We start from the raw sequence: 12,832 nt of genomic DNA, 5'->3' as shown, positions 1-12,832 counted from the left end.
GCCTCAGTGGGGGCTTTCTGTGCCCACCAAAGCAGCATTCCTGGCAGGGGGCTTCGACAGCATGGCTTGGCCAGTGTCCCCTTTGAGGGCTGGTGTGCCATCGACTGTCCACCTGGAGGACAAGGAAGGAAAGTGTGTGGTGCCTCTGGGGTTTCCCTGAAATTAGTGGGGTGATTGTGGCAGGAGGCACCATCCTACAGGCTGCGGTAATTTGGGCATCACTGTTCATGGGACTGGGCTTTTATTTGCAGTTTGGGAAGCCGGGCACTCAGGTGGTGGAGTGTGCGTGCACCTCGTCTTGTAGTAATCGTAGGTCTTCGTGTGCCAGGCAAAGAGCACAGAACCTGACACGCATCATCTCATGTCATCCTCACAGTGGCCACACGAGGTAGGACTATTATTGCTCCCATTTTACAGAAGAGGATGCTGAGGTTTCATTTGCCCAAGCCTCCCAGCTGGAGGGGATGGTGCCAGGAACGGGGCCCAGGTCAGCTGACATCTGGTGCTGGTCCAGTCCCCACTGCATGCAGCTTAGGAAACGCCCCTCCTGGAGAAGGTCCAGCCAAGCACAGGGCTGGGTTCTGAGAGCCTGATTTGATTCTAAGAGTCTCCTTTCTTGGAGTTTTTGAAATTCTTCTCCCTTTTGAAATAACCTTATTGTTTTCTACATAACAGATTTATTGAGATATAATTCACATACTACTCACTTCACCCATTTAAAATGTACATTCAATGGTTTTCAGTATATTCAGAGTGGTGTAACCATCACCACAATCAATTTTAGACTGTTTTCTTAACTCCCCCAAAGAAATCTCATACCCATTAGCAATCACTCCCTATTTCTCCTCACCCTCCCACTCCAGCCCTAGACAATCACTCAGAATCTATTTTCTGCTTCTGTAGATTTTCTGCTTCTGGACCTTTCATGTACATGGAACCATACAATATGTGACTTTTGTGTCTGACTTCTTTCACTTCACATTCTGTTTCTAAGGTTCATCTATGCTACGGCATGTATCAGTACCTTGTTTCTTTTTATTGCCAAATAGTATTCTGTTGTGTAGCTAGACCACATTTTATTTATCCGTTCACTAGCTGATGGACATTTGGGTTGTTATCACTTTTTGGTTATTATGAATAATGCTGCTGTGAACATCTCTATGTGTATATATACATGTACATACATATATACACACACATATGTACATGTATACATACCTCTTCATTGCCAACAAGGCAAGTACAACCAAAAAGTACAAGAAATAAAAAGTCAGAGACATCTGAAATGCCTCATCTAGAGGTAATTGTTGTCACAATTTGGCCAACATCCTGCCAGATGTCATCCCATTTCAAGCCTCAAAAATGATCTAAACCGTTTCTTTGAGTTTGGGCCCAGCTTCCTCCACTTTCATGGGTCATGGATCATGCAGGAGTCTGACACCAGCCCCCCGCAACCCCGGGCCTTCCATGGAAAGATGCTGAGGGCTCTTTGGGCCAGTGCTCTCCACAAGGCGGTGTGGGTGCATCCAGGGCCTGGGAAGAAAGTATGTGTGTATATAATACTATCATACTTTTATTAACACAGACGTGCTTGTATTTTATGTTCAGATACCTAATTATACCCAAGTTTTTACTGATGGGGTGCTTTCAGTCATGAAAAGGAGGTAGATCCGTGCAGAGGTAGATCCTTCCGCAGGAGGCTGTCCAGAGCTCCCAGTTCTTCTCCATGCTGCCTGAGGCCTGGCGGCGGCTGCAGCTCACCTGCTTCGCCTTTCTTTGCTCACACCCGGAATTCACACCAGTACGGGGTGTCCACAGACCAACTGACCCGAGCAGTAAGCCAGGTGAGGGAGCCCCGCAGCGCTTTCCGGGGTCCCCTATCTCAGCCGGCACACCCAAGCCTGGGGTCCATCTGCCCGCATCGACGCACGCTCCACGCGGCACTCTGATGCCCTGCCTTTCTCGCCAGCACCCTCAGGCTTGTCTAACTTTGTCCCAGGGGAGCCCTTGATGTTCCCAGCGCTGTCGCGCCCCCTGGTGTCCATCCGAGTGAAGCGCCTTCTCTGACCCTCTTAGATCTAACATCTAGGACCCCTGGAGCCCTGTTTCTGTCCTGCTCATAGCCAAAGCCTTAAGGCCCCCAGCAGATGAGACAAAGCGAGAGAAGACCTCGGAGAGATTCCTCGGAGAGCCGGCCAGCCCCAGAGAGGACAGGTCTGTCCATTCTCCAGCTCCGGATCTGCAGCTCGTCGGCCAGAGGAGGATGCGCGTTCCTCTCGGGAACGCAGCGCAGAGCCGGTGCCTGCACTGTCGCTCGTGAAATGAAAGGGTTGGCAAACTCTGGGGAGGAAGCGCACGTATGCTGCCCCGTGTAATGCACAGCACCCATACTGGCCCGACACACACACACACACGCACACACACACCCCAGCACAGGGGCTGAAATTCAAACCTCACACCCGTGGGAGGGGCCCGGGCAGCCATGGAGAACAGGCAGGGGGCAGAGAAGCCAGCCCAGACTAAGATGTGTGCAGTGGGGCCATGTCTGGAGAAGGGCGTTAGAGTGGAAAGTCAAAATATCTGATGGACATGGGGGAACAAAAAGAAAACTGAAGGTATTTTGGAGTGAGGTTGTTTTGGTAGTTGTAGCAGTCCAGTTAAGGAGACTGTCCTCAGATTATGTTAATGGAGACCCAGAAAGGGCAGAAGAGGTCAGGGAAGAAGCAAATGGGCTAAATTCTTTGTCTCTCTTGTGAAGGAGCTCAGAGTTATTGTTTGTGATTTCGATTCTGGTAATAATATAAATGTGGGTTTAATAATTTTCATGAAAAACTAAATGGAACAACTAACAATTAAGAACAGGATGTCTACTTTCCAAATCATTGCAGAAGATTAAAGCAAGCACCATAGTCTACAGAAGAAAAAAAATTCAATTAAAAGGAACAAAAAATTTAAAGAACCTTAAAAACACAAAGTCAAAATTCAGATAAAGAAGTTGGGCCAAGCATGAGCAATAATGACAATAAATGCGAACAATCTAGTTTTCTTATTAAAAGGCAGAACGTCTCAAATTACATATATTTTAATCTAATACATTACAAACATACCTAAAAAAAAAAAAATACCAGAGAGGGAAAGAATCAAGGCTTGGGCAAAGATATCAAGCACAAATAAAAATAAAGTAGGGCTGATAACGTTCACATCAGATAAAGTAGAATTTCCTAGGGAGCGTATGGCACACAGCAAAGGAACTCAAAGTGGCGGCTACATATGGGTGTAGGCGCTGGCTCCTGCTCGCTAAAGTGTGGGTCTCCGCCATTTCTGGGCACGAGGGAGGACTGCACTTTCTCAGCCCCTCAAAGTAGGGCATGGTCACGTGACTTGGTTTGGCCAATTAAGTGTGACTATAAGTCTCAGGCATCCTGTCTGGATAGAAGCCCCTGGTTGCTTGACCTCCCAGCAGGCTCTCTTCCATGTCGCATCAACTGAAGAAAAGTTCCTTGATTTGGAGGTGCAACACTGAGCCATTGTATGGTAAGGAGTTGCCCTGAAGGACCACTCAGCTCCATAATAGACTTTGTGCAAACAGGAAATAAATATTTTAAGCCACTGCATTTTGGTGGTTGTTTGTTACTGCAGCATAACCTCACATTTCCTATCTAATACTTATATTAATAGTGAACCTTTATGTACTGAATAAATAACAGCTATATGACTATTAAAATATAAAGATAAATAAATACCGTATGATTTCACTTATATGTGGAATCTCAAAAATAAACGAATAAACGCAACAAACAGAAAGAGACTCATAGATATGGAGGACAAACTCGTGGTTGCTGGTGGGGAGGGGTGTGGGGGGATGAGTGAAATAGGTGAGGGAGATTAAGAGGTACAAACTTCCAGCTATAAAATAAATAATTGACAGTGATGTAATGTATAGCATAAGGAACATGGTCAGTGATATTGTAATCATTTTGTAGGATGACAGATGGTAACTAGACGTATCGTGGTGATCATTTTGTAATGTATAAGAATATCAAATCACTATGTTGTACACCTGGGACGAATATAATATTGTAAGTCAATTATAAAGAATAATAACAATAAAAAGAAAAACTATAAGGATAAATAGAAAAAAATCACATTTTTCCAACATGATTATCAGTGTTCAGTGGGGCACGGAGGGAGGGATGTGGATGGTGTAGGTGGTGTGGAGGGAGCGTCAGTGACCCTCCAGCCAAGCTCAGTAAAGGTGTGAATGTGGGGCAACTCCTAGAACAGGAGCCGCCAGTCACGCAGTGCCCACACTTCGGACTCAGTCAATCCTTTGTCTCCTGCGTTCAAGACAATCAACTGCCTCCAGGGAGGTGATATCAGCCCCCATACCTGCTGCAGGTCTCCCTCATCCCTGCTAGAGGAAGGTGCCGGACCCCTGCCTCAAGCCAAATCCCTCTTGCGCTTTGTGATTCTGTTTGCCTCCCACCCTACCCACCCTGGCAGGCGACTCCTGCAGGCCACCTGACCCGGGTTCCCCCGCTGGCTGGCTCCTGGTGGGTTTAGCCAATTGGAGGCACCAGCGAGAGGCTGGGCGGGGTGGGGAGAGAAGTTGGGGTATTTCTCCCTCATCCCACCCTGCACTGTGGCACAGTTCCAACCCCAGGACAGTCTCTCCCTTCATCCCAGGCTTCCCACCAACTCCTCCGTCACACCGGCCCACACCTCTGTAGATGGTTCCTTCGGTTAAGCCTCTTCATGTAAAACGTCTGAGTCAAATCCCATTTCTGACGGGACCCTGACTTTTCTCCTTCCCTAACTGGGGTTGGGGCTCCTCAGTCTGTCCCCTACCACCCGCCTGGGTTAAGAGCTCTTCCTATGGAAGAGCAGGGCTCTGACTGTGTCCAGATATCGTGGCCCCTCTGATCACCGCCAGAGCCCCTCCGCTTGTGTGCAGCCCCATTTTGGACCGCCTGTTTGGCACCAGGGGAGGACCTCTCATATCTCAGGCAGAGGAGGGAAGGCAGACTCCTGGAACCTGCCTGGCTGAGGACCTGGACGCTCTGCCTCACCTCCATGGTAGGGGCAGGGTGGTACCTCCCTGGCATGGGCTCGAGAGACGGGGCCTCTCCTCCAGGTGTGTTCGGGAGCCCAAGGTGGGGTTCCTGGGCCCAGTCCTGCCAAGCCAGGCTCCTACATACCACCAGCTGTAGCACCAGGGGGCCTCAACCAGGCAGACTCCCCCATTCCCCACCCTGACTCCCCAATAACCAAGTGCTTCGGGGAAGGGAATGGCTTCCTCCGGAACACCCCCAGGCCTGAGGCCTTCCAGCACCTGTATCTCTCTTCGCCTCTGCCTAACCCTGTTGGTCTTTCGCAGTGAACCGTCTGACACTGCAGGGGTACCGGCCCTGTCCCGAGGACCAGGGCTCCAGTGAGGCCCATCCCCTGAGCTGGTCCTGGCTGCTGTGTTCACCCCGGTGAGAGAAGCTGCAGGTTCTCCAGCAGCTCTGGAGGCGAGTTGCTCGTGCAGAGGGATGAGCCCCAAGATACAGCCCGGAGGACTGGAAGCCTTGTGCAATCCCACCTCCCGGGTAATCTCTGGAGGTTTCAAAACTTTTCCTGGTACTGATGGACTCTCTGTTGATCCTTCCCCGGCTTTCCAGCAGAAACTCGTGGCTGGGATGACGTGTCCCCGTTGCTGCCGAGGAAGCAGTCGGAGGACTTCAGGTTTGGATGTCAAGGAGGACTTGCCTTCTAGCAACGTCCTATGCCAACAGGTTGCGGGGCTGGCCTCCTCCAGCGGGAGGCTGAACTGGCAACAGAGAGTCCTGCATGTTGTTTGCAGCTAATTCGGGGATGAGAGCTACTTGGGAGGAGAGCATGTGTCGCTTGGGCCCGAGGATCCTGGCAACCCAGATACTGTCCACGGAGAAAAGCTTTAGCTTCTGGTGGCGGCTCCCTGAATCCCAGAATTCTCCGCCCCTTTTGTCTCTGGGCTTCGGAAGATGTGCCTGCCTCACCACCAGCAAAGCCCACAGTGTTCCCACCGCCTTCCTGTTCCTGCAGCGCCCCTCAGCATCCCCCGACACGGGGCCTGCAAACAGCACAGTGAACGGAGGCACCGGTGAGCCCTGGGTGCTGGAGGCCCTCACCCTCATTGACCTGGCACCTGAGTTCTGAGCCACAGAAGCAGGGTGAGAGAAGGAAGATAGCCCCACCCTAGAGAGCTCAGCCCAGAGAAGGGCCCTGGGGCAGTGGCGGAAGCTGAGGCGTGGGAAGGGCGCGCCTTCCCCAGCTGGAACATGTCTTCAAAGCTGTTTCCTCACCCAGGTGAGGTCACAGTGTCGGCCGCTGACCCGCCTGAGAACCTGCTGCTGAGGGAACAGAGGTCAGGGCTCGGATGCCAGCAGAAAACCCAGGTGCCACTGGCCACCTCCCCTCCCACCAGAGCCAAACTTCCTCTGGAGATACTCGGCTAGGCCTGCTGACCCCACGACTTTGGGGCCACTCCGCTCCCAGTCCCCTGAGAGGGGTCATGCTCGCCTGGTGGAACCAGCCCCAAAGGCTCTTTTAGTCCTTGTTTTCACCAAACGAGGGACAGAAGACAGATGGGGGAGCTGCACAGGAGAGCCACGTACCAAGGATGGGGTGAGATTAGCTCGGAATTATTTAAGTTTCCTGCTGGTTTCAGGAAAAGAGATTCTAAGTAGTCATAATTTCTCATGCAAGACTCCATAGGAACCGTAATTGTTAGCAGCTTCAGGTGAAAAGAAAACACACAACCCCCTTGAAAAGCACACTGCGCTATGCAAATAGGAAACCTGATAATACGTTCTCTTTCTTTCTGAGATCCTTGGCCTCAGGCCCCCACTGAGCCTGGTGCTTGCTATGAGGAAAAGCGACCCGCCCCATGCTTCCCGGAGCTGAGATTCATAAGGTAACCAGACCAGATTCCGCAAGATATATGGAAACCTTCTCCCCAAAGCAGAAAGGAAGTTTTCAGTGATTTGTTTCCTTTAATAACAGAGAGAAGATGGAGTAGAATTAGAGGGCCCTCAGTCAGCTAAATTCAGTTTTAATTTAATTCACCACATCTGACTTCTCAGCTGTCCAGTGCTCTGAGCAGAGCTTCCTGACCTGGCCAAGCTGGTCAGAATCACTTGGGACAAAAGCCACATGGCCAGTCCTACCCCTGGGGGTCAGATTCAGTAGATCCGAGGGTGGATAGGGGCAGGAATCTGTATTTTTAACAAGATTCCTGGGGGATTCTGATACAAATCAACCCAGAATTGGGAACGGGCTGCTAGATCTATTTAGAGGCAAAAGCCTTGTTTCCGCATCCTCCCTCCTTCTCAGACTAATTCTTAAAAAAAGGTGCAATGAGTAAATAAAGACAGCTTTCAAGATGTTCATGGGATGACTTTTTTTTACATTTTTCAACTAGTTAAGACAAAAACATTACAATGATTGACTTCTTTCATTTAGTTACATAAATAAAATTTTTATAAATATCTCTTTATAAACAATATAAATAGCTTTACAACATAAATACATTTATGCATGACATGAATTTACAAACAGCAATGTTTTACAGCTGGTTTTGTCAGTCTCTTAAAAACTGTCCCTTGTCATCACGTCGGTGTAGGTGTGTGTGTTTTGTGTATATAATATATATAATATATAACTTTTTATTTTTCATTAAAAAATAAACAAACAATAAAGTCATACCCCCCTCCCTAAATAATAATAAAACAGCTGGTGTTGTGTATTCCCAGTACCAGGGAAAAAAAAAAAGAAATGTAAAAGCCACATTGCGCTGGAGGTGCTTCCAGATGCTGGGAGGCTGATGACCAAGGGTGACCTCAGCAAAACGGAGCAAGTTCCCAATCCTGAAACACAGAGGGGCCAAGGGACACTCAGCTGAGAAAGTCCAGCCTACAGGGCACTTCTAGAACCTTCCTCCCTTTCCCGCTGTAGCAGGAGGCAAAATGCCTCCACCTTTGCCCTACAGGCCCTGATGAAGGCCTTCCTGCAGAGGAAAAAAGGGCCCTTCCACTCTGGGGCTCTCCAGGCCCTCATCCATCGCCTGCTGTGTCCTTGGCACTTCCTGCCCCAGCACAGGTGGAACCAGAAAGTCAGCCAGCCCTCCTCCCCCTCTGACTAAGTGCAGGCCTTGTCCTTGGCTCTCAGTGAGACACAGTGAGGGAAAGGGGACGGAAAATGAAGCCCCGCCACCCACCCCCGGCCCACCGCTATTTTTTGCTGCAATACAAACCCTCCATCAGGTGCTTTACGTGTCTGGGGGATGGCGGAGGGAAGGGGGAGAGAAGCATCTGAAGATTTGGGAAATCTGGACTCAAGTCCCAACTGAATGTTACTTCCTGGATGGCCCTGCATAGCTTTGAGTATCGCTTTCCTCACCCATAAAATGGGATAATAGCCACCTCCCAGGGCTGGCTTTAAGATTCAACAGCGGGCCACACACTGGGCATTGGCAGAGTGTCTGGGTCACAGCTGCCCATAAATAGCACTTCCTTCCCCAGCTGGCTTCTCCTCAGAAAGGGTCCCCTTCAGAATCAGAGGAAATGGTGTGTCACACCGGCCCTGGGGAAATGAGCGGTCGTGCTGGGTTTGCTGGCTCGTGAGTTGGCAGAGTCATTTGATGAGGGCTGCACCCAGTCTCTGCCAATGGGTGTGTGGGTGTTCAGGGGCCAGAGGAAGGCTTCCTCCTGAGACAGGGTGGTGCCCTTCCAGAGGACAGTCCTGGCAGAGGGACCCCGGGCCTCAAGGCCTTGATGAACTTCCTCAACCCCTTTCTCTGCCGTCGCACATGTTTAAACAGAGGACAGATGTCCGTGATGTCCCTGGGCCCCATGGGCAACGGGTTCATTCAGGCACCCTCCACACCTCATCTCTGCCATTAGCATTTCATAGTCAAGGCTGTAACCGTCAGCGACAGTCATTATGGCAGCTGGTTAGAGCCAAAGTCAACTCCTGCGTAGACAAATGGCCACAGCCTCGGAAGAGCTTTCATTAATGGGAAAACCCTAAACTGTCTTTCTCTTTTAAGCCCAGACAGTGAGATACCCTGGGCATCTCCACTAGGAGGTTGCAGGCAACAGGAAGGATGCTCTGCCTTCTCACAGGGCTGGGGGTGAGGGTGGGGTTGAGAAGGTTAAAGGTGGTGGAGGTGGGCATTCAGTTAAAAGAGAATTTCCAGGAGGTTGACAAGCTTCCCTGGTCAAAGGGGTCAAGAAGCATTAGCAACCTGGATTCCACCTGTGGAGTACCTCTCTCCACGAATACCTGGTACCCACAGACAGCCTCATCCAAGAACAAGGGGTCTATGGGGACGTGCATGCCAGGCACTTTCTAGGACCTTATCTCCTGCTAACTCATAGAACAACCTCTGTTTGGATTCTGAAGTTTGAACTTGGTGCTTAATTCACAAATTGAAAAATTGACGCCTGTGGCTCCTCCATCTCTTCATTGTTGAGACAGGAGAGAATAGAACAAACCCATCACAATGGTAGCTTCTAAAGGCTGGTCCACCAGTGCCAGAATCATGGCAAGTCAAGATCTCAGACAAACGAAGCCCCTGCAGGAGGAGCACACAGCCTGGCCAAGTCTGGCTGCAGAGAGGAAGGACACCAGCTAAATGCTAGGGCAGGCGGGCGAGGAGTGCTCCTAAGCTGGGTGGGGCAGGTTTTCCGGGTCATTGACAGACATTTTAAAGAGCTCCTTTGGGCATCCTGCAGGCCCCAGTTCATCTTAGGCTAGTGTCCGGCCCTTAAGTTGCTCATGAGTTAATTTGGGGAGGTAAACAGGTTCACCAACAACCATAGCTCAGGTGAAAAAGTTTTCTGTGTAGTAAAAAAGGCTCAGGCATTGCACTGGAGACCTTCAAAGATGGGTGCTCTTGTCCTTTGGGGGAAGACAGTGTAGACATTGATAAGGCTTCTGGGATGAGAGAACACAGCTTGGCCTGCAGTGGGACAGAAAGACTGTGGGACAGGGAATGACAGCAGCTGGCTGCAGGCAAGGCTGGACACAAGGAGGTCAGGTTCTAAATCACTTGAATGTCAGTTCCGGAGGTTGGGATGTTGTTTCTCCATGGATACTGATGGGCAGCAGGAATGGAGGGGAGTGGGGAGAGGAGGGAAGGACATTTGCCGCTGTACCTTGCCAGGGGTGCAGCACCCGGCCGGGGCTGAAGGTAGCACAGGGGTTTCCAGCCTGGTGGAGGCGGAGGAGGCCATACCAGAAACCCAGGTATGGAGCCTAGGCATGGTGGGAGGGGGGAGGAGGAGGGGGGCGGGGCTCAGTTTGGGACATGTTGAGTTTCAGGTTGGGGCAAAAAAAATAGATTATTTTAGTTTCTTTTTCCTTGCCCTAAAATAGTGCCATGAACACTGAGGTTCGATCCTGAAGTCACACGGATTGCTGCAGCGTCAGGACCCTGGACAGACCAGTTTGCCCACGGCCATGGTTTAGAGAAGGGACAAGAATCAGAATGCTCTGGGGCAGAAATGCTCCCTGGTGATGCTAACAAATGGCTATTCTCCCTACTGTGAGGGGGCAAGTATCGCTCCAAGTCTGTCCCATTACAGAGACAACAGACCCAGGGAGCTGTCCTGACCACTGGGCTGCTTACTGCCCAGCACCATGATGCAGTGGCTAGCAGATCAACTTACCCTTGACTTGTATGTATGCCTTTCCTCCTCTGCTCCCACCAACCCAGGATCAGCCCTCAATTCCCCCAGTTGGAGAACTGGGGTCAGTGTTGCTGGTTGCCTTATGGCCCTGGGGTGCGTGGGACCACACCCCCCCCCCGAGCTGTCTCTGTTTCTCCAGAGGGAGCCAGGTGGGTCCATCCATGCTGAGCCATTTCTGACCTTGCCAAAGTTCCCTGACCACTTTATCCCTCACTTTCTCCATCTGTAAAATGGGATGATAAATGATGTTGGGGGCAAATGTCTAGCACACACATTCAATCTTGTGCCCAGATGGTCTGGCTGGGAGGCGGAAAGGTCCAGGGGATCAGAGAGGAGCCGGCCTGCGGGAGGGGGTGCAGGCTTGGTTCTGGGGGGCTTCACGGGAAGCTGGGCGTGCAAGAGCTCCCGGCGGCCGGGGTTGGTAGTACTCACCGCCGCCAGGGGTCGCCGCATTAACATCCCAGGCCGCTCATGGAGCCGATCCTGTCCAGCTTGAGGCCGAAGCAGCCCTTGGACAAACCCTTCTTGTTGCCTCCCTTGTATTTCCGCGCGTTGGGGTGCTCTTGCAGAAGACGGGCCCACGCCGCCCGAGACTTGGTGTCCACGCGCAAGTCCCGGAGCAGTCGCGACCGGTCGCCCTTGAGATTGGCGCCGCCGCCCCCGGGAGTCTTGTCGCCCTTCTTCTGACCTCCTCCTGCAGCCTGGGGCTCGGCCACCTCCTCCCCTGGCGGAGTGCGCGGGACCTGTCAGAAAGAAAGAACGGGCAGGTGAAGGGACGCACCGCGGCAGCGCGGGGGACTTTGCGGGGCCGCTGATGCTCCAGCCCGACACTCCGGCCAGCGCGGTTTGTCCTTTCGAGTCCTGAGCGCGCTCCCAGAGGTGCTGGACGGCTCGGCCCTGCATCCACCTGCCACGCGGCCGCCGATGTCCGCTCCTTCGGGGAGCCCCTTGCCCTCCTCTCCTTTGCCCCTTGCCGGGCTGACCACACTGAGGCAGAGGCTGCGCATTTGTCGATGCTCTCCCGAGTCCGGGCTTCGAGGGCTCCCCAGCTCTCACCCACGCACGTCTCAGGGGAGGGAGAGAGCCGCCTTCCCGCCCCCTCTGCTCCCTCCGGCGGGCCACACCCTCCTAGACGCCCTAGCCCTACCACCGCCCCTCACAGTTCCGACGTCCCTGCGACAGCACCCACCTTCGGCGGCGCCCCGGGCTTGGCTTCGGAGGGCCGGAGCGAGAGTAGCGCGAGCAGCAGGGCGCAGGCCAGCAGCTGGGAGAGGTGCATGGTGCCCGTGGGGTGGCTGGGCGCAGACCGGCGGCAGCAAGGGTGCGCGGGGCCGGTGGGCAGACGGGCAGACGGGCAGGCGAGCGCGGAGCAGGCTGGCCGGGCTGCGACGCGGGTGCGGGTCCGGGTCCCAGTGCTGCGCAGCGCCGGCTGGGTGCGCTCTGAGCCCGCGGCTCCGCTCGCGCCTTTATAATCCAACCTGCCGCTGATGTCATCCTCCCGCCCACAGGGCCGCCCGGGCCAATGGCACTCGCGCCAAGGGCCGGGAGGGGTCCGCGGGGGCTCCCCCTCTGCCCCCCCGCCTCATCCCACTCCGGAGGGATCCCGCGGCTCGGCGGGCTCTCTCCCGACTGCGCTCCAAGCTGCAAAGCGGCGCGCACAACGGAACTCGAATTGCAGGGAGCGCGCTCTGGCATGCCAAGCGTTTGTGCGCCCGCTGCCCCGCGCACAAGGTTGGACCTTAGCACACACGCTCTTCCTGGAAAGGATCAGTTTCCCTCTTTGCAAGTGCAAAGATAGGCTCAGAGGAATTAAGTAACTTGCCCAAAGTCACACAGCCAGAAAGTTGGCACAGCCCGAAATCCACGCAGATCTGCCTTGTTGCCAATCTCTTCCCGGGGCACCTGACAGGCGCGAGGCCTGGCGCTGCTGCTCCACCTTTCACCTGCTCGCCGGGACAGTAATTCAGATCGCACCGACGCCTTTAGCTTGGGGAGGCAGAGGATGGGGCCAGAGGTCCGGGAGGTAGGCACAGAGAGAGCGGGGTTTGCCCGGGGCCGCAGGGGAGAGCGCAAGTCCTTCACCGGACAGTGCGAGCTTTTCGCCTGCTGGTGTGTTT

At 53.0% G+C, this 12,832-nt stretch overlaps 1 protein-coding gene across 1 annotated transcript; it reads right to left on the bottom strand.

Annotated features, from left to right (window-relative positions):
• Positions 1 to 7,398: 7,398 nt before the first annotated feature.
• NPPC (natriuretic peptide C) lies at positions 7,399 to 12,151 on the bottom strand. The gene is made up of 3 exons (XM_029225855.1): positions 11,905 to 12,151; positions 11,148 to 11,458; positions 7,399 to 7,889 (listed from the first exon to the last, which is right to left on the bottom strand). Exons 1-2 carry the CDS (start codon positions 11,992 to 11,994, stop codon positions 11,168 to 11,170), a joined length of 381 nt encoding a protein of 126 aa, XP_029081688.1. The 5' UTR covers positions 11,995 to 12,151; the 3' UTR covers positions 7,399 to 7,889; positions 11,148 to 11,167.
• Between the last annotated feature and the right edge of the window lie 681 nt (positions 12,152 to 12,832).

Source organism: Monodon monoceros, unplaced genomic scaffold (genome assembly GCF_005190385.1).
Source record: "Monodon monoceros isolate NGI ecotype Baffin Bay Population unplaced genomic scaffold, NGI_Narwhal_1 Super_Scaffold_16, whole genome shotgun sequence".
In the NCBI taxonomy this organism is placed as follows: Eukaryota; Metazoa; Chordata; class Mammalia; order Artiodactyla; family Monodontidae; genus Monodon; species Monodon monoceros.
The sequence above is the reverse complement of the archived record's forward strand: the minus strand, read 5'-3'. Positions and strand labels throughout refer to the sequence as shown.

Coding starts and splice junctions, on each gene's coding strand:
- NPPC (XM_029225855.1), bottom strand. CDS start 11,994: ATGCACCTCTCCCAGCTGCTGGCCTGCGCCCTGCTGCTCGCGCTACTC. Junction 11,459..11,904: donor AGCCCGGGGCGCCGCCGAAG/GTGGGTGCTGTC, acceptor TCTTTCTGACAG/GTCCCGCGCACTCCGCCAGG.